Source organism: Aptenodytes forsteri, unplaced genomic scaffold, assembly GCF_000699145.1.
Source record: "Aptenodytes forsteri isolate BGI_AS27 unplaced genomic scaffold, ASM69914v1 Scaffold103, whole genome shotgun sequence".
NCBI lineage: Eukaryota > Metazoa > Chordata > Aves > Sphenisciformes > Spheniscidae > Aptenodytes > Aptenodytes forsteri.
In genome coordinates this window covers 4,889,474-4,908,170 of record NW_008796051.1, presented here as the reverse complement: position 1 = coordinate 4,908,170, position 18,697 = coordinate 4,889,474, and the positions used below count along the sequence as shown (strand labels likewise).

General features: G+C 37.4%; 1 protein-coding gene across 1 annotated transcript in view; it reads left to right on the top strand.

The window, feature by feature from the left end:
• The first annotated feature begins 17,196 nt into the window (after nt 1–17,196).
• The window catches only part of YAF2 (YY1 associated factor 2), a 16,277-nt gene continuing 14,776 nt past the window's right edge, over nt 17,197–18,697 (top strand). The window contains exon 1 of the mRNA XM_009286237.2: nt 17,197–17,270. Within this exon, the coding sequence (XP_009284512.1) occupies nt 17,233–17,270 (38 nt within the window). The 5' untranslated portion in view covers nt 17,197–17,232. The remainder of the gene's footprint in view (nt 17,271–18,697) is intronic.

The window sequence follows — 18,697 nt, the reverse complement described above, 5'->3', positions numbered from 1 at the left end:
CCTCATAAATACTCCCCCCCCCCCTTTTTTTTTTGTTATTATTATTATCTTTTTAATTCGCTTTTCATCACAGAGCATCACCGTGCAGGTTTCCGGGGCTGTAGGGGTGGATAATAACGCTCCGCTGTTTAGGGAGGAATTGTTGATTAGCTGAATTGCATCGTATGGAGGTGCCACCCTGCGTATCCGTGACTTCCCAGGAGGACTTTGTCTCTGTGAACCCGTCAAAGCTTGCGGTGGATTACCTGGTTCCAGTGTCTGCCGGTGTTTTTCAGTATTGTGGCCTAAACGTGCATGCTTGGGGAATGGAAGTTTTTTTATAAAACCGACAGGAGTGCACTTGTAGCCGTTGCATGCTAACTGAAGGGAGCATTGCTAAAGAATCCTTTGTTACGGTTATCATACCTATGGGTGAATCCCGTCAGCAAGAGAAGTTTAAGTGGCAATAAAAGTTGCCATCCTATCGAAAGCAGCAATTACGTTCTAGATATCGTTCAAAGCAGTGCTGAATATGACTTGCAACAAATGTTGCATGTTTGAAATTGTAAGTGCAAGGTTGGGTCCAATTACTTGACAAAAAAGATTCACCTTTATTTCTAGAGTTGATTTCCTAGACTTCTGAAAACCAGAATGAATGTTGAAAGGACTTCTCATAACTTCAGTTTTGAATACTAGTTGATTTTTTTAATTTTTTTTTTTCTTTTTAAACCAAGGAAATCAGTGAGGTAAACGCGCTGAGAAGAATTGCATCTATCACCTATAGTGTGGTTTTGAGTTATAACAATGGCATTGTGTTTATATCACAGATGTGTACAGATCTGTAATATTCAACAAAATAATACTGCTGAATTAATGAATGCAAAATCTTTAAAACAGCACAAATGAAGCCTCTTTAACCTACAGTCAGTGTGATAGGCAAAGTCAGTTTAAAATTATGTTTTGTTGCATTGGAAACTCAGTTGGATAAAAGCACTAAAACTTAAACAAAAAAAAACAAAAAAGAGCGTGGAAAAAATAAACAGTCCTGAGAAGCCAGTATTATCATTGCCTTCTTTTTTCCCCGCTTGAATATTTCATAATTTTTTAATATTTTAGCAACAAAATGTCTTTTATTGTTGTTTGGTTTTTTGTTTGTTTCTACTTTCTCCCCCACAGTGATCTGGTATGCAGAGCTTTCTTGATACATTGATTTTTGTTTCTCTACTTAAACTCTGAAACAATGTGTAGCTGAGTAGGTTTATGGGTTTCTTTTTCCCATAAGGTTTAAATGGGTTGTGTTTTCACATGTTTGCAAAGTCCAGGATTTACACATTGCATGAGATAAATACAGGTTGAGGTTTTAGGCCCCAATTCTGAAATTAGATTTGAGCTAGTAAGTAGACCTTTGTGTCTATGGAGAGAATCATTAGGGTGCCAGAGAGACACAAAAGGCCGGCGTTTGGGTTGATTTTTTTTTTTTTTTTTTTTTTAAGGAGCTTGAGTCTAAGAGACCAAATTGGGGCCTTGTTAAAACATTTGCTGGTGCTGCCTATACAACATAACAATACTACGGTGTTTTGATGACACTGTGAATGCATTATTTATTTATTTATTTTTAAGTCTTCCATTTTGAAGCTTAATGTTAGATTGAGTTGATGCCTCAGCATGGTTCTTGGTGTGCTTAAAAATTTCCACTGCGTTTTTTTACTGATGAGAGCTTTGTCTATAAGACACTGTAAAGCACTGTTTTCTTATTTCAGAGAAATCTGTTTCTTTGTGGTGGACGCTTTAATGTCTGCTTCTGCATGTTAAAATTCACTAAATGCGACCAGATTTGCAGATGGAAAAACAGGCAATCATAGTCCAGTTCAGTGGTTTTGAAGGCCACTGGAAATTAGGTGCAAAGTTGATTAAAACAGTTGCATTTTTTTATAGTAATCATGTACAATTAACTTTACAGAAATATTTTCTGGTGCAGGGTAGGGTTTGTGGGTGTTGTCACTGTTGAATAATTTCTTCTCTCTGAAAGAATTATCTTTTATGCCAGAGGCTAGACACGGATTATGATCTTTAACAACTGGTGGAATTGTTAAGATTAGTGGAAATAACTCTTATGACTTCTTGATTATATTTTAATATACTTCTAGACTGAATTTTCAAAGCAGGTTGGATCATGGAGTTAAATTAACTTTGTCCATGGCAGTATCACCTTGAATGGTTAAACTGGGCTGTGCTTGGATGGGAGATGTCCAAGAGAAATCCTGGATGCTGCAGGAAGTGGTGTAACTGATTCCCAAGGTGGCACTCTTTTCTTTGGATTAGTACTGAAGGGGTACCCCAGCATGGTGCCAGTTACATGTGCCGTGAGTCAGATGTAAAACTAAGATCTTATCTGCCAGTTGGAAATCCCTGTACCTTTTACTGTAGAACCGTTGCTAGACTTTAATTTGGTAACGTCACTGAGGATCTAAATTCTCCCTGTAGACATGGCTTTCTTATTTACTTTCTAACCTAAATTGTTCTGTATTGTTGCTTGGCTACTGAGAAATTACTATGTTCCTCTTGATAGGAGACTGTACTGAATATAGTAATTTTCTGTATGTGACCTTTAAAACATTTTGAAATCTTTCTAGATGAAAGATGTTGTATAAATGTAAGGAACCTAGGGCTGTAATAATCATTCCTTACTTGGACAAATCTCCTGCTGAAGTGCATTAGAAGCATGAGTAAGGAATGCTGAATAGAACCCTAACGTACTGTGTTATAGAGGGAACTGGTAATGAACTCTATATTTAGGTTGCCTAATAGTTTCCATTATAAAGAATTTGTATGATCTCTTTGAGAAGCTCTATTGTTTGCAAAAGCCATTGAAGTTTGGCAAGAGGAAGAGTCCTTAGGCTAAATAAGTGGTTTGATTTCCTTGCCCCATGAAATTGTTTAAGTTTTGCTGAGACATAAACACTTGAAAATCATCATTCCCCCTCTGTCGCTCGTGTTGTACAGAAAAGTAAAGTAATGGCTAGAACGCTGGAAAAGCCCAGACCGGCATCACTGTAAAAGCAACAGTGGCAATGATGATACGCTGAAAACCCGGAAGGGAATTGTTTGGCTCCTGGGGAGGGTATAGTGGGGTTGCTGAACTTGGTCTGACTCTCATGATTACTGATTTGCCAAAAGAAAGTTGCCTCCATGGGCACACTACCATTTCTTTTCTTTCTTTCCTTCTGCTCTTCATGGCACCAGGAGTGCCACCAATCAGGAGTACACCAGTACTGGTTGACCTTCAAGAATTGGGCTGGATCCTTGGATAGACCTTACTGCAGCAAGTATTTGCTCTCAGTCTGTCTGTCCTTCAGTAGGTGTTTGGTTTTTGGTTTGTTTTTTTTTTTTTTTTTTCTTGCCAGCTAACATGGTTAGTCATTGTAATTTAGAAGCTTTGTAAAGCTGAAGATTCAGAGTTCCAGTGTTGCTGGGAAGAAGTACGCAAGAGAACTAGCATTCTCTCTAAAGGGATGTACGTTTGCTACTCTCTTCTGCCTTCTAGGAGCCTGCGTTACTGCTCCATCACTTCTCTGCTCCATCTTCCTCAGATCATATTAACGCTCTTGTTATTCTGTTAGTGACAGCATCCAGATCTAAAATTACCTGTCACTTTGCTTTTCTTAATGTGTTTTTCATGCATGAGTATTGTGGTCTGGTCTGTAGTTGTGGGATCCCATTCTTTTTTCCATGCTGTGACAAACCGCTTCTCCATTCAGTGTGAAGGATGAGCATCCAGGGGAGTGTAGTGGGAGCTACAGGAGGAACTGCAAATCTGGCTTTTTAAACTTTGAAATGCTTGGCGTGATACTGTGCTGTGTAAATAAAGGAAAAAAAGGGGGGCAGGGATACGTGATCAATTTCCCCTTTCCAGAGTCGATAGCATTCTGTTATTTTTAAATTAGGAAAAAGGGCAGAATTTCAAAGGATATTTTCACTAATAGTATTCTCTTAGCTAATAATAGGAGAAGGATTGCTGTACAAATATTTAACTGCTTTATGCTTGTTATGGTTGTATTTCATTTTATTTTTTAGAACTACTTTTATTGCGTGCTTTGAATTCAGTAAAAACTTAATCTTACCTGTGAATCTATGAGACTTGGTGCACACTATTCAAGCCCAAAGTATTTTTCTTTTGGCAGGGGGAAAGAAGGAGGGAGAATAAGGAGATAAAACAAGTACCAGTGACTTCTCTGAAGTTGTGGGGTTTTTGTGGGTTTTTTTACGTATTCCTCTCTGATACACATGTTGGGCAAGCTGCTATATCATTTACATAAAATAGCTCCTGAAATTTGTAGAATGAGAAAGTAATCTCAAGTCAGGATGAATTTCTGTGGATTTGGGATGTATACCTCAACATTCTGTACTGCTGAAGTAGAGACATATATAACCAGCTGAACGGGGGCATGGCTTCTGTGTCCTATGCTTTATTCATCTCCATTACTGAATTGTACCTTTTCTCCCAGCCTAAGGTATGAAAAGCCAACTTTAAATCATACCAGACAGAAGAGTCTGAGGTGTAAGGAACTGGGATGCCATCTTTGTATGTTTGCATGATATTTGGTCTGTGCTCCTTGATTATGCCCGAGAGCGTGGCCATTCAATATGTGCATGTATTTTATAAGCATGTCTGACAATTTCCTAAATATGAGATACAGGTCTCTACTTGAGGCTGTCATGAGTTTGTTTTATGCTTTGAGAAGCATAAATAAAATGTTTAATTTTTTAACTTGGATATCAAGGTCATTTTTCTTCAGAAAATATGTGCAATTTGTTTAGTCATGTACCATCTGGATGTTTATAAGCACAAATCAGTTACATTTAACCAAATCTGGTATTTGTATTTCTGTTGAAATGCAGTACTGCTCAGGACAGAGAGTTGGTACTTACCTTGTATGTCTGGTTTAACATGTCTGTTTTACAACAGCTTGTTAAGGACTCTCTCTTCTGCTTTCCAGTATGCAGCCTCTGTGTGCGCGCATGCGCATGCGTGTGTCAGGGGGAAGGTTGTGAAGGAGAAAAGGAGGAAGAACTGCCTGTCATGCTGATTTTACAAATACATGACTGAATCAAGCTTAACAGACTGAAGAGCTGTTCGTTACTTGTGGGTAGTTTGGAGAAGGGAATATTTGCAGGAATGAAGTGAGTGGAAAAGTCATATATAATCCATACTTTACCAAGCTCTGTATTACAAGTTTTATGTTTTAGCTTAAATGTTAAATTATCAAGAGGAGCATGAATAAATAGTTCTCTTTTGCTCTGTAGGTAGCCATCAGGTAATCTAGTCATTCTGGACTTCCAGTCTTATTTTTAAAAAGAGTTTTTAAAAGTAACCTTTGGAATTATTTAGGAATTTATTTAGGAATTATTTTCCCTGAAAAATATAATGAAACTTAAGAATTTTGCACACATAAAAATGAATGAGGTTTTGTTCTTCCATATAAAACAATGAAGTAATTTTTATTGATTGGGATGCCTCTGTTAGATGCTGTAGATAGGCATAGCTTCTATGGGCAATACAGAATGCAATGGGCAGCCAATCCAAAGAAGATAAAGCTTGTATTTTAGAAAGACTACATAAGTAGTTGGTTTTGTGTTCGGGTTTGTTTTTTTTTTTTTAAGGTTAATTCTGTTGTTAAATCTTTGTAGTTTTGAACCTGACAGATATTTTAATCCATTACTCTAAACAGCTCTGGAAAAAATGTGCTCTTTTTTTTTTTTAAGCATGAGCTTGGTATTTTTGGTTTGATGTTTGTTTGGGGTTTTTTTCTGTAACTCTTTCCTGATGTCTGTTATAGCTTGGCCTTTTTTTTTTTTTTTCGTTCTTTCTTTTCTTCCTTTTTTTAATGTAATCTCCCCAGAACAAAACAAACAGTGTTTCATTTGATATTGGGCTAAGACCCGGTAGGGCCTGTTTGATCCAACTTTGATAGTTGATTTAACCTTAGTTTAGTTGTTTCTTTTTGCATCATACTGAAAATAGTAGTTATATCAGCAGTCAGAAATTTAGGTAGCCGTTGTCGTGACTTGGCCTTCTGTGTGTATATACCTTATGTAATTGAAGAAACAAACACGGAGCAGAAAGAAACCTATCGCTTTCTGTAAACTTTCTCTCTTCCCCTCCTATGATAACTAATGATGTCAGAGCTGCTGAACAGGAAGAAAAACTTCTTAGCCCTCTGTTTCTGAGATCTCAGATCTGATTGTGGATTTAGGAGATACGCTCTCTAAAAGGCCAACTTTGTTAATGGGCACTGCAAGGTCAGAGGTAGGTTCTGCCAGTTAAGAATGGCTTGTTCAGCTGAATTGTACCAAAGCCAAGCAAAATAGATTAGCATTTGTTTTCCACAGTTACTAAAGTAATAAAAGCTTTGAATACATTCGGGTTCATTATAGGGATGGTTCTAAGAATGCTAACATGTCTCATTTGGCTTATCCATGTTGCCCTAGGAACTCGGGATGGAAAAGGTCTTCCAGTGAGTTAGACCCTCTCCCATATTGAAAGAGGATCAGTAAACCTGGGCAACTTCTACCACAATCCTTGTTCTAACATCTCTCCAGTGAAGGAGACTGTAACCCCTTTAGACAGCTTATTTATAGTGCTTTTTACCCTTGATGTTTTTCCAGATATCTAACCTTTCTGTTCAGTAAGATAAGTTGATTTATACTTCCCCTATCCCCAGTGAATTACCCACTATATTTGTAGTTCTTTGGTTATTGGGTTATGGTTTCCACGTTCATCCATTTTCTCTCTCTAAGTCTTTCTTACAGAAACAAAATTTCATCATCCCTTTCTTATAGGTGACAGTTTTCTTCAGCTTATATCATGATTCTTCATTCTTGACTCTTCAGTTGACACAACTGTTTCTTACAGTAGTAGCCCAGAATGAGGACATACCTTCAGCTGAGTCATTTCTAGTGTAAGGTTTAGTGGGACTGTGCCTTTCTAGAGTCCTGCTAAATTATGATGTCTGATGGTGGTTCTTCCCTGAATGAGGATTTTCCTTTTGTGCAATAGTATCAGGATGTTGGCTTCTCCGTGCCTTGCGATCTACTTGATCCAGTACAGTCTGGTGTCCTTTTGTGTGCCATCGTTACTTAAGTAGGGCTTTTTTTATGCAATTGTGGGGCCTGTGGTGCTTTACGCTGTCTTTCTTGGATTTCATCGTTTTGATTTTTGAGTTATCTTAACTCAGGATGGTCTTGGCAGGTAGTCCTCGCCACCTTTCAGCCTGGTGCTGTTTGTTTGTTCTATTCCTTATTCCTTTGTCCAAAGCATGACTAAGAATATTAAATAGTATACCTGTAGAACCTCACTATAAATGCTATCCTACATCTACAGCTGGTGGTTGAGAACTATTAAAAACAAACCAACCAACCAACCCTAATTTTGAACTTCATTCTGCACAACTTTGTCCCAATCATAGTCTAGCTTGAGTAGGAGAATGTATTTTTGATTGTGTTGCAAGTCAAGACTTGGGACGTGTATTGCTTTTCTCCTAGTCACTAGGACAGTTAGTCCATTAAAGAGAGAAACTAGACTGTGTCAAGCCAATTGGCTTTATCCTTTAATGCTCCCAATTGTTATAATCTCGTTCTAGTATCTTTCTGAAATTTGAGTTAGGCTGAGTCATCTACTACTTCCTGTATTTTTGTTTACCCGTCTTGTGATTTCTCTTTTACTTTTCTTTTTTTTCTTTTTCTCTTCTGCAGTACTTGATGACTTCTTCCATCTTCCTGTAGTTCTAAACAATATGTTTCCGAGGGTGAATTTCATTAGATGCTGTTGACTGCCGTATATAACATTCAGTAGCCCAGTCTGTTATTCTAACTTGAACTTGTATCCCCTTGTTTAATTTGGTTATATGGAATTAAACTTTTGTGTGGAGGCTGAAGCAAAGAAGCCTTTATGCCATCTGGTATTCGCTTTCTCTCCATGTTTGATAATGGATATACTTCTTTCTTTCTATTTCCATGATTAATTACTTTCCTTGAGGCATAAGTAGTGCGTGTTTCGATGTGTTTAGCTTTTTTTTTTTTAGTGGAAATGTTATCTTTGTTTTTAGTGCCACCAGTGGTATTTTTATTCACTGCGTCTTTTCTAGGGAAAATGATTAGCTGTCCTGGTCTAAAAGCTACTGGGATTTGAATGAACACCTACAATAAGATTAAGTATGTTAGAATAGAAGTCTAGCTGGTAAGAAGAAAGCTCTTGTATTGCCTGTAGAGTAATGAGAAATTGCATTTTCTGCCCCATGACTTTGTGTAACAATTTTTCCTTTACCGTTGTGACAGCCCACTGTGCCTGTACCTGTTTAAAACTTGATACAAGTGTCTGTACTTTTCATCTTGAAAGTCAGGTTAGGACAGTATGCTTTGCAGAAAATTTTCTCACAGTATCAAATGATGTCTTGTCTTGTTGGCTGATACAGTCAGCTACAAAATACTTTCAAAGTAGGCTAGTGGAACAAAATATTAAGTGTTCATTTTTTATGCTTTCGTGCAGTAGCTTATCCTGGTTTAAGTAGGACAGAGAGATCCTGAGGATTGTCTGTTCTCTCTGAAGTGCATTCCACTGGTATGTGGTACGTTGATGTAGAGCAGGCTTGAACTTGGAGAGTTCAGCTGCAGAATGTTGTTGGTAGGCTTTCGGCTGGCAAACTTTCCATCAGAAGTCAGATTGAAGACTACAAGATAAAACCTTGACATCTGCTACAAGTTTTTTCTTGTTTTCTTAGGAGTTGGGGGGGTAGAGGAAATGAAAATTGAAAATTTTCCCATTCTAACTTACTGGAAGTTTGGAACTTACCTTTAAACTTTTCCATAATGTTTGAATATACTTTATCTGAACTGCACAGCTCAAATGACAGTGCTTGGTAGAAAAAAGTGTGTGAATGAGTGGGGGTTTTAAAATTTATTTTTAAAATAGAGTTCCTAACTCTAAAAGCTGAAAAAAGTTGGTGTGACACATTCAGTGAAAGGAAAGTTGTTTCTTACAGATATCATTGAATTCTGTGATTAGGGTCATGAGCTAGAAGTTCTGTAATTGAATAAGAAGGGAAGAAGAAAAGATGAGGGCTGATGATTACGTGGCATCTCTTTCTATTAAGATACATCTTTCCTGAAGAGCATTATGGAGACTTGATTTTTTAGGGAAAGCGTGTAGTCTTTTCCCCTACTTAAGGTGGACATCTTTGTGGGGCTGGCTCTGAATGGAGGATGTTTCTAGAATGCTGCAACCTTCTGGGAAGATCACACCCGCAGTGCAGAACAAATAAGATAGGTCAGAAGCAAGCTCCTTCCTGTTTAGTCACAAAACTAGCTGTGCCAAGTATTCACCCTGTTTTGTGCCACAGTAACTGTGCTGCTGCATCAGTATGAACCTCATGTTTGCGTGTGGTTTTTTGCATAGGTGCAAGAAGCATCACAGTTTCTACAGGAAGGGGACAGAGAAGCAGCCTGGAGGATCCAATCCTTTTTGGGATTGGAAGTTGGGAGAGGTCACTTCCCCATGAATCCCAAGGATCTAGGGATCTAAAAGACTGTAACCACTGCCTTCTCTGCAGCCTCCCAAATACTACCTCCTCAGGGGATGTTGTTAAGGAAATTGAGCTTCCTGACCCTTGCTCATGTGTAGCACATTGTCATCTAGGAAACGCAAATTGGTTGATACCCATATGTTTCTCAAACAGGATGTTTTCAATATAGCTGTCACGCTGAGCATTGGTGGACCACAGTTTGTGGCATATGGGGAAGAATTTCTAACAACAGTGCGTGAGAGGTTGAAGCCTTAAAACTGGTTGTTGGAAAAGTAACATTTGACGGCTGCTTTAAAAACTATCCATGAAGATGAATTTGGGCTTTCTAAAGGTCCTGATACGGACATTTCTTCTTAGGGCAGACTGTTGTGCAGTGTACTAGTTGTCTTCAGGAGACTTGCTGGCCTCATCTGTTAAATGTCATCTGGAAAATAGGGCATTCCTTTTAAGGGAATGATTAAATAGGGACACTGCCTCAAGGGGTAGTTTTCTGCACATTTATACAGTGACTGATAAAACCATATGGGTCTTGTAAGTCTATTCTAATTGAATCGGCTTTTATTGAAAGACAGAATTGCTAGAAATGCACTGAATGGATGAATTCCAAGTAAATGATTCACGCTGTAAAACAGCTAGGAATATGAAAGCACTGGAAATCAGAGCTGGCTGAAAGTTAGAATTCAAATATACGTAGGATGTGTAGAAATCACATTGTTACTCTGCAATATGCATATGGATCTATGTTACGTTTTCCTCTACAGACCACTAGCTCCATTGTTTGCACTGTCATAATTATTCAGTTGTAGTATTTGCAGAGGCAGTGTAATGTACTGTTAACACTCCAAGGTATGACAGAAGTGATGGTAATGAGAAAAAATAATTTTGGATAACAACGTAAATTATCGATGTTGAAGATACATTTAATCATGAACTGCTTCAATGTAGAAATAAAGACAAGTTTCTCACAGGATGGCTTTGTGTGGTGATTAGCACGAGCATATTCATGTGACATGGCAAGCTAAACGTAGTTTAATCTGATAGTTTTTATTCTATGAATAGCTTAATAGAGTACTGATGACTGAGGTGGGGTGAGCTGATCTGTGTCAGAATCCAAAGACTACTTCTCCAGCTAGTGATTTAATTGCTAGCAACTATTGTACTTGCATGACAAGAACTGTTAATAGGAAATATTTTTTGCTTTTCATAATGTGACTTCAACTGCTAAAAATCAGGAGTGGCATCATTATGTGAACTGCTAGCTTCTGTGTAGACCACAGTTTGCAAGATCTAATTGGCCACAGTGTTTGCAATACTACTTAGTATACACAGTATTCCTGATGATTTCCCATTTGCTTTAAATAATATCACTGATGTGCTTATGCAGAAATGAATCTTTTTTTTTTTTTTTCTTTTTTTCTTTCTTTGGTATTAGGAGGTAAGTTGTGGTCTGGTTGCGCTTGATCACAAAAATCAGCAGTGGTAATGGAACAAATGTTTGTGAAGTTGAAAAAGGAGTTTCCTTTGTTCTGGAATATTGTTTCCTCGGTATTTTGGCAGAACCCAGAAGCTCTTGTTGCACAAGGTGCTGCACAAAGAGCTTGTGGAGTAGTGTGATAGTCATTAAAAGATAAATGTGATTTAAAAAAAAAAAAGGTAAATTTTGCTTATGCATCAAATCTAGAAAAAATAAAATAAGTTAGTTGAAAAATTGCCTGATGGAAGAAAATAAAGTCTCAAAACGTAGCTACTAATCTGCAAATATGTGGAAGGATATATTAAAAGCTGCTGTGCATTTTGTGTGTAGAAATACGTGACAGTTCTCTCTAATTATTTGGGAATGAGTGTTTTGCATTTGACAAAAATAGTCCTCCACTGTTGAAGTTTAAAAAAATCTCATGCTTTAAATGTTTACTGTCAAACTAGCACTTGAAAAATTAATTGTCTTCTTGAGGCATGAAGAAAGATCAGTAAAAAAGATAGGGAAATTGATAGTGTAAAGATAGGGAATTTTTTTCTTTGCTTCTGTACAGCCAGATTGCACGTACTTACACCTTAACGATATGGATTTGTGCATAAACTGGAATGAATGGGCTAAAATGTAGGACTTAAACTTTTGCCTTCTCGCTTGAAGTTTAATAAGATTCTGCCATACACTGTGTCAAATTGACTGTTGACTGTCTGCATTATTACATGAGGACAGTTACTGCAATGACTTAATGTATGTATGTGTGTCTCGGTTCTATTGATTTCTTTCTATATTATAAAGACCTTAAGTAACAATTTCTTGACTCTTAGGAAATTCTTCACCTATGCATTTGTAAGCCATGATAACAAGATTATGGTGCTAAATTAAATTTGGTTCCATTTATTTTATTTAAAGCTGTCAACACCATTGCAATGTCTGTATAAATATAGGCCTCGGCTTTCCAACATTTTTCATGGATTCCTAGTCTTTTAAAAAAAAAAAAAATCTCTTTGAAGTTAAGCTCTTTGCAGGCAGAGGTCAACTCAAAACAAGGAAGACTGGGGTAGCTGTGTATACGTTTAATTTTTCCCTCTGTTTAGGTGAAGTTGCTTACGTTTGCTGTAATTAAAGCCAGTTACAGTGGGAGGGAAAAGAGACACTGGAAGGGGCATAGATGCAAAAATCACTAGCGTTGTTGTAACCTGTTTTGCAGAAAGACTTCTGAAAAAGAGAGAAAACATGCCCGAGGAAGTGGACATGTTAATTACTTGATATTTGTAAAGTAACTCGTTATCAGTGTATGAGGGATATAATTGTATTAAAAAGAATTGACGGGAGGAAGGTTTATTTACTTCTTAGTAGCTTCTACTTCAAATTACTGTATTACTTGTTACAGAAACTGAATTCTGAAATATATATATATTTATTTCATCTGGAGTCATTTAGACCTTCTGGCATCTAAATCTACATCATCAGTCCATCATGAAAAAGTCACATTCCAAAGCTGCTGGTTGTAACCTGTCCTGTGATCTTCAGAGTAAAAACCTGTCTAAGCTCTATTACAAAGTTACAGTTAGAACTTTGCATAATTAATGTCTTTTTGAAAACATGCAGGAAGTGTATCATACTATAATATTGCTACAATATTTAACTACAGCTGTACCCTGTAAAAGTTACTGAAATAAATGCTGTAAGAATTGCTCAAAACACTCATACCTAAGTGAAGATATTCTCCTAATAATACGTGTTACAGGAGTAGTCTTTCACTTAGAAAATCTTCTATCTAAAACCACTTTTTCATATCCTTCTTTTTGTCTGTTTGTTTAAAAAGCTGTTTACTGTAAAATCATGCATCTTTCCAGCTGACTCTCTTTATGCATCTACTTGCTTTGGAGATTGCTCTAATTACTTTGTTAAGATGTATTTGAGAATGTGGACCTTAGTATTTAGAGAAGTGAAGACATGTGGTGAAGGAGATTTGAGTAGGGACTAGCAAGAATATGATGATTAAGTAGAAAGTATACAAAGATAAGCTTTTCTTGAGATTTCAGTAATGACTGAACTAGAAAAATGGAGATTAGAGTATTACTGTGGATATCAAATTTCTATTAGCTTCTTGAGGCATTAATATTTACGATAGACGTGAGTGGAAAATGATCTTCAAATAAATTATAAGATATTTAAAGCCTGTACATTTGTATTGGGGAATGATCCATTCTAGTAATGAAAGAACAGGGTAGGATTTGAATGATTTGACTTTGTTCTCAACAAGATTTTAATGCACTTAACTGTATTCTGTTTAGACTTTTAAAAGACGTGTATGATACAAACATCAGCAAAACAAGATTTTTATTAGGGTTTGGTTAAACCTAACCTTATTTTTTCCCAGTAGTTTTGTTTAGTTCACAATGGCATATTGTTAATTGAGTTAAAGTGGAATAAACAATACAATGTTAGAGTCTTCTTTCTTGCTCAAGGCGATGAATTATTTACGAAAAACCGAACAAGCACTTACTCTAACATTAGCTTTACAGGAGTTTGTCTTTTCGGTTTTGGTGACAGCTCCAAGAAGTGTTGAGCAGGGTGGGTGTGTAGGCTTATTAGATGCACGGCTCTGTGGAATGAGCATGTGTGGTTTTTCTTGGTGAGCTGATACATCAGGTCTCATACTATCTTGCAAATGCATTCTGAAAACACTTGTGGAAGTGTTTTAAACTGTTTCAATTGTTTTTAATGTAGTTTTGCATGATTTTAGACTAGCCAATGTATGAGAGTCTTTACTTTTAACAGCTTTGTGAAATTATCCAGTCAAGTGATATTTATGAAGGGATATTTATGAAACTATTTGATCGGGTATCTAATGGTAAGATTTGGTACGATTTAGATGAAGAGACAGTCATAATCATCATGAGGTTGACTTTGTGTTGTCTGTAGGTGAGGAGTAAGATATAAGATATATAAACAAAGAAGCAATGGAGCGATACAGAATATTGAGTAACACAGTAACACAACAGTGTGCATTTCTACGTTAAAATATCTGAAATATAACCCTGTATTCAAGATGCAGTACTAAAATTATGCTATGAATTTTCCAAGAATGTACTGACTTGTCTGAAGTAAAATACGTTTGCTGTTAGCAAATGGGTAGCACACTTTAAAAAATGGTCATTGGAAATGGCCCCCAAACTGTTATTTTCTGCATAAAGGCTGAAGCTATAAGAAGGAGATAACTAAATTTAATTAATTCCAAGGTCTGTCCTCCTGTATCAGGGATTGCTCTTATTATCAATGGCAGTGCACTACAAAATACAGACAACTAAAGACTTTTGGTCCACCTCCTGTCACAAGAATTAAATTTAACACCAAATTTTAAAAGAAATTAATGTTAAAAAAGCTCAGGCATGTTAACAAGGCATTTCTGAAATCCTTGCTAGACGAGGGAATAGCAAAAGCTGGTGGAGGAGAAGTACTAGTACATGATCAAAATTAGAATTCCATTTGAAAAAAATATTGAGGTATCTTAATCAGCTCAGTCAGAAACACACGGAAGCCCCACAGTAGCAGATGGAAAGGAGATACACAAGTCTGCAGGGCACGAGAGAGAGAGAGAGAGAGGAATACCATTTTTTTCATAACGGTGTAAATCTGTGGTAACTTCTAGGTGAACAAAATACACGCAACTTTTGTAGGTTTGCTATGAAGTGAGAAATTTTAAATTTGTGCAGAGTAAGCTTAGAAGAGTTTTCGATAGTGGTTTCTAAAAGCTTGCATTTCAAAAAGAAGACAGACCCCCCAAAAAGAGATGGGTTGGAGGGAGGACAACAAGGTACAATGAAGGTAGAAATTAGTTGTGTCATGGTAACTGTTTTTATAACATGGGATATATTGCTGTTAAGTTGTATGCTGTTTTCAGGTATCCAACAATTTTATCAGTCTTACAGGCAGTGTAAACCTATATTTGATGTGTCTGAACCTTCTAGCATGGTTGAATACCTTAGAAATCAGATGTTTAACATACAGGGGATAGTATAGAAAAGTTTTGGGCAAAACCAAGAAGATTTTAAGTATGAATACTAGTGGATGTGGTGGGTTTGTGAAAAACATAGGAAGAGTGATTAATCTTTGAAGTGTCATATAATTACTTGACTAGAAGGTCAACCTGTGGGGAAGGTGCTAGTTTTGAATGTGAGAAGAATGCGTTAAATGCTTTCCTTCCATTTGGCAGTAATTTTGAAAAGTGTCTTAAAATGTTAATGCTGTTTGAATTGTTACGGTAATATAACACGTTCCTGTGCATCACCTCATTGTTGGAACTGCATGCAGGAAGGCTCCACAGTAAAGTTGTTTTCTGTCCAAAGTTACTGAGCATTTGCAGTGGCTTAAGAGTGCACATAGCTGGTTACTGCGTATCAGTTTATCCATGATACTTTATTTATATTTCTGTGGATCCATGGAACACATTTTATATGGAAGTCAGGGGACAACAGAGCTGTCAAAGGAAGAAGCAAGCAGTGTAATTATAGGTAAATGAAAGAAAAGCTTCTGTAATTAAAATAAGGATAAGTGCTTGAACAAAAATTTCTAGCTATCCAAATAGAAACAAGCTGAATTTTGGCATGACTTAAAGTAGAAGTTGCATAAGTTTGTAATAAGCTAAGATAGGATAAGATAGAAGGAAAAATCAAAGGGGTAAATCAGATAGAAAGTGGAGGCATTGTCATTACGATACTGTAGTAGTTACATTTCTTTGTCAGAAGTACGCTATTTTGGGAAGGTTGCTTTTTAAGCAGTTGTCCTTCATAAGTAGTAAACAAAGAAGAAGGTAGGATACAGGAAAACTTGCAGTGGTGTGCGGAGCTGACTGACTTTCTCTGATGCTTAGTGATTAGTTCTAGGTATCTTTTCCTAGAAGCTGAGTGAGCTTGTTCTCTTACTTTTTAATCCATAGTGCATCAGCATATATTGTGTTTATAATGCAGCTTTTGGAATAAACTCCAAGACTTTCCCAAGGAGACATCGTAAAAAAAACTGCGTGTGGAGTTTGTAATTTAATTTTTTTTTTTTTTTTTTTTTTTTTTTTTATTTTTGTACTGATCCTATTCTTTAGCAATCAGCTTCGCAAGTTTGACCAAAGATGACTTGTATAAATGGATTAGTTACTGCTTGTAAGACCTTTTGGCAATAACGATTTTGCTAATTCTTGAAAAACCCCGGAGAGTGAAATTCAGGGCACTGATTGACTAGATTACTGGTTTCCAAAGAATGGGTTCTGCCATGCCTTGCTGGTGTGTGAATGAAGCTGATGTTCAAAAACATCCTGGACTCATTACTTGAGTCCTGTGCAGTGAGGGCCTTAAAGCAACAAGAAGTAGAGTAGAAGACTTGGGAACTTCCATTAACTTGGAAGCATTTATTCAGTCCTCCTGAATCACACAAAAGTGAAGAATACTTTGTATTTAAAGAATAATGTGAATTTTTCATTTCTGAGGAAAGGATTCAGTGACCAAGGGCAATACAAAAATCAGTGAGGTTTCTGTTCCAGGTATTTCTAACCTTTCTTTCTTGAGGGATGAATCTGCTGTCTTGAACAAAAGGTCAGTGTCTCTCTGTAGGAAAGAGAAGTTTAGATAAATGGTACTGCTTAAGGATTAGGGGTGCCTTTGAATAAAACCTCTTTAAGTCTCTGAAACCTGTTGTGTTTGGGCTTTTTTTTTAAGTGATGCTCTTTTACGGTGGAGGAAAGGAAAAAAATTGTGTGCAAAATCAAAATTATGGAATGTATGGGATACCATGTAGAGGTTCTACATAAAAGCAGGTGAAGAATTTTGAAGAAATACCACAGGCTTTGTTTTGCTCAGGAACTGGTCTTTTCTGGGAATGGAAATATGATAGGAGATAAGATATTGCTGATCAGCCTGAAAGCTCAAACTGTTCTGATGAATAAATGATTCCTGGTATATAATAGCTACCTGCTCTGTTTGATAGTATGGACATCTTACCTGTTTCATTGAATCCTTCTGTCATTCAGAAGGGTAGCTTCTTAGTATCTGGAAGAGAAACTTGAGTCCACAAACCAAAAATAGATCACTACCATATTGGGCAGCTACGATGTAACAACCTTCTGTAGGAATAGTGTTTCACAAGCAATTTCCTCCTGATTTCTAGGATTGGGCAAGAAGTGTATAATTTCATAGGAAACCAGGGAGTAAGATGAATTTGAGAACAGAATTGTATCAACTCATTGATAGGTAAGTAAAACTGGACTAGAATATTGCTCTAGTTATTGGAGGAAAAGTGTGGCAAGTAAAGTGACCAGAGCTCAACAGCAGACTTAAATACCTGGCCTAACATGTGGTATTCTAGAAGTTTTTAGATATGTTGCATGTGGCACTTGCTTTACAAAATAGATAATTTGCCACTCCAGACAGGATAAGCATCCAGCAAGGGCTTTTTGTCTGAATTGGAGGAGGTGGATGGACTTGAGAAGAGGAAAGGAAAGGATCATATTAGAATGGAAGCTCTGCTTGGCAGATATAATTCTAGATCCAGGTCATCTATTGAAGAGCATCTTTCAGCTTGATTGAAAGCAGAGGTGACAGCATTTCCTTAATTTAAACCTGTTCTGTTAAGATTGGGAAATCATAATTTTAATACTTCTGCAGTAGTAAAATATACAAAGCAGAGGAGATTTAGCTTCAAGAAAGAGTGTGCCTTTGAGTATGTCTCCTGTTCTTCCGAATATCTGAACTCTGTAAACTGCGCATTATAGATGACAATACACTTTTCCCACAACAGGTTGAAAAGGTGTATGTATTCAGCACTGAGATTTAATTACAGCATCTAGCTTTCCATATAGAAAAGCATAGGATATGTTCTGAGATCTGTGGATACTGGGAGGATATGGGTACTGGTTCTGTGTGGACCATTCCAAGTCCAGCATGGCTCACACTGAATCAAAGCTAAGGTGTTGGCTGCTCTGGACTATTGATGTCTCTGCACTGTGCTTCTCAGCAGTCTTATTTGCTTGGCTGCACTGAGCTGCTTGGCAGTCTTACTTGGTTGGCTCTGCACGTTCAGGATATGCAGCACCAAACGGATGAATCTCCTCCAAACCCTGCACGCAGGGGTGCATCATGCTGACACAGGACTCACTTCAGATCTAGGTAGATTTGGGGTTGGTTGATGGAAAAACTGTTACAGTTGTCCACATCATGCTCTTTGTTTCCAGGCTGTAGCAGATGGACCCTAGAGCTGGTTTGACAGAGAAGTAGCTCACGTCTGTCAGAATTTGAACTTATACTCTGAGTGGTGCAGGTGTCCTGGTTTCGGCTGGGATAGAGTTAAATTTCTTCCTAGTAGCTGGTACAGTGCTGTGTTTTGGATTTAGCATGAGAATAATGTGATAACACACCGATGTTTTAGTTGTTGCTACATAGTGCTTACACTAAGTCAAGGACTTTTCAGCCTCCCATGCTCTGCCAGCGAGGAGGTGCACAAGAAGCTGGGAGGGGGCACAGCCAGGACAGCTGACCCAAACTGCCCAAAGGGATATTCCATACCATATGACGTCATGCTCAGTATATAAACTGGGGGGAGTTGGCCGGGGGTCAGCAATTGCTGCTCGGGGACTGACTCGGTGTCAGTCAGCAGGTGGTGAGCAATTGCATTGTGTATC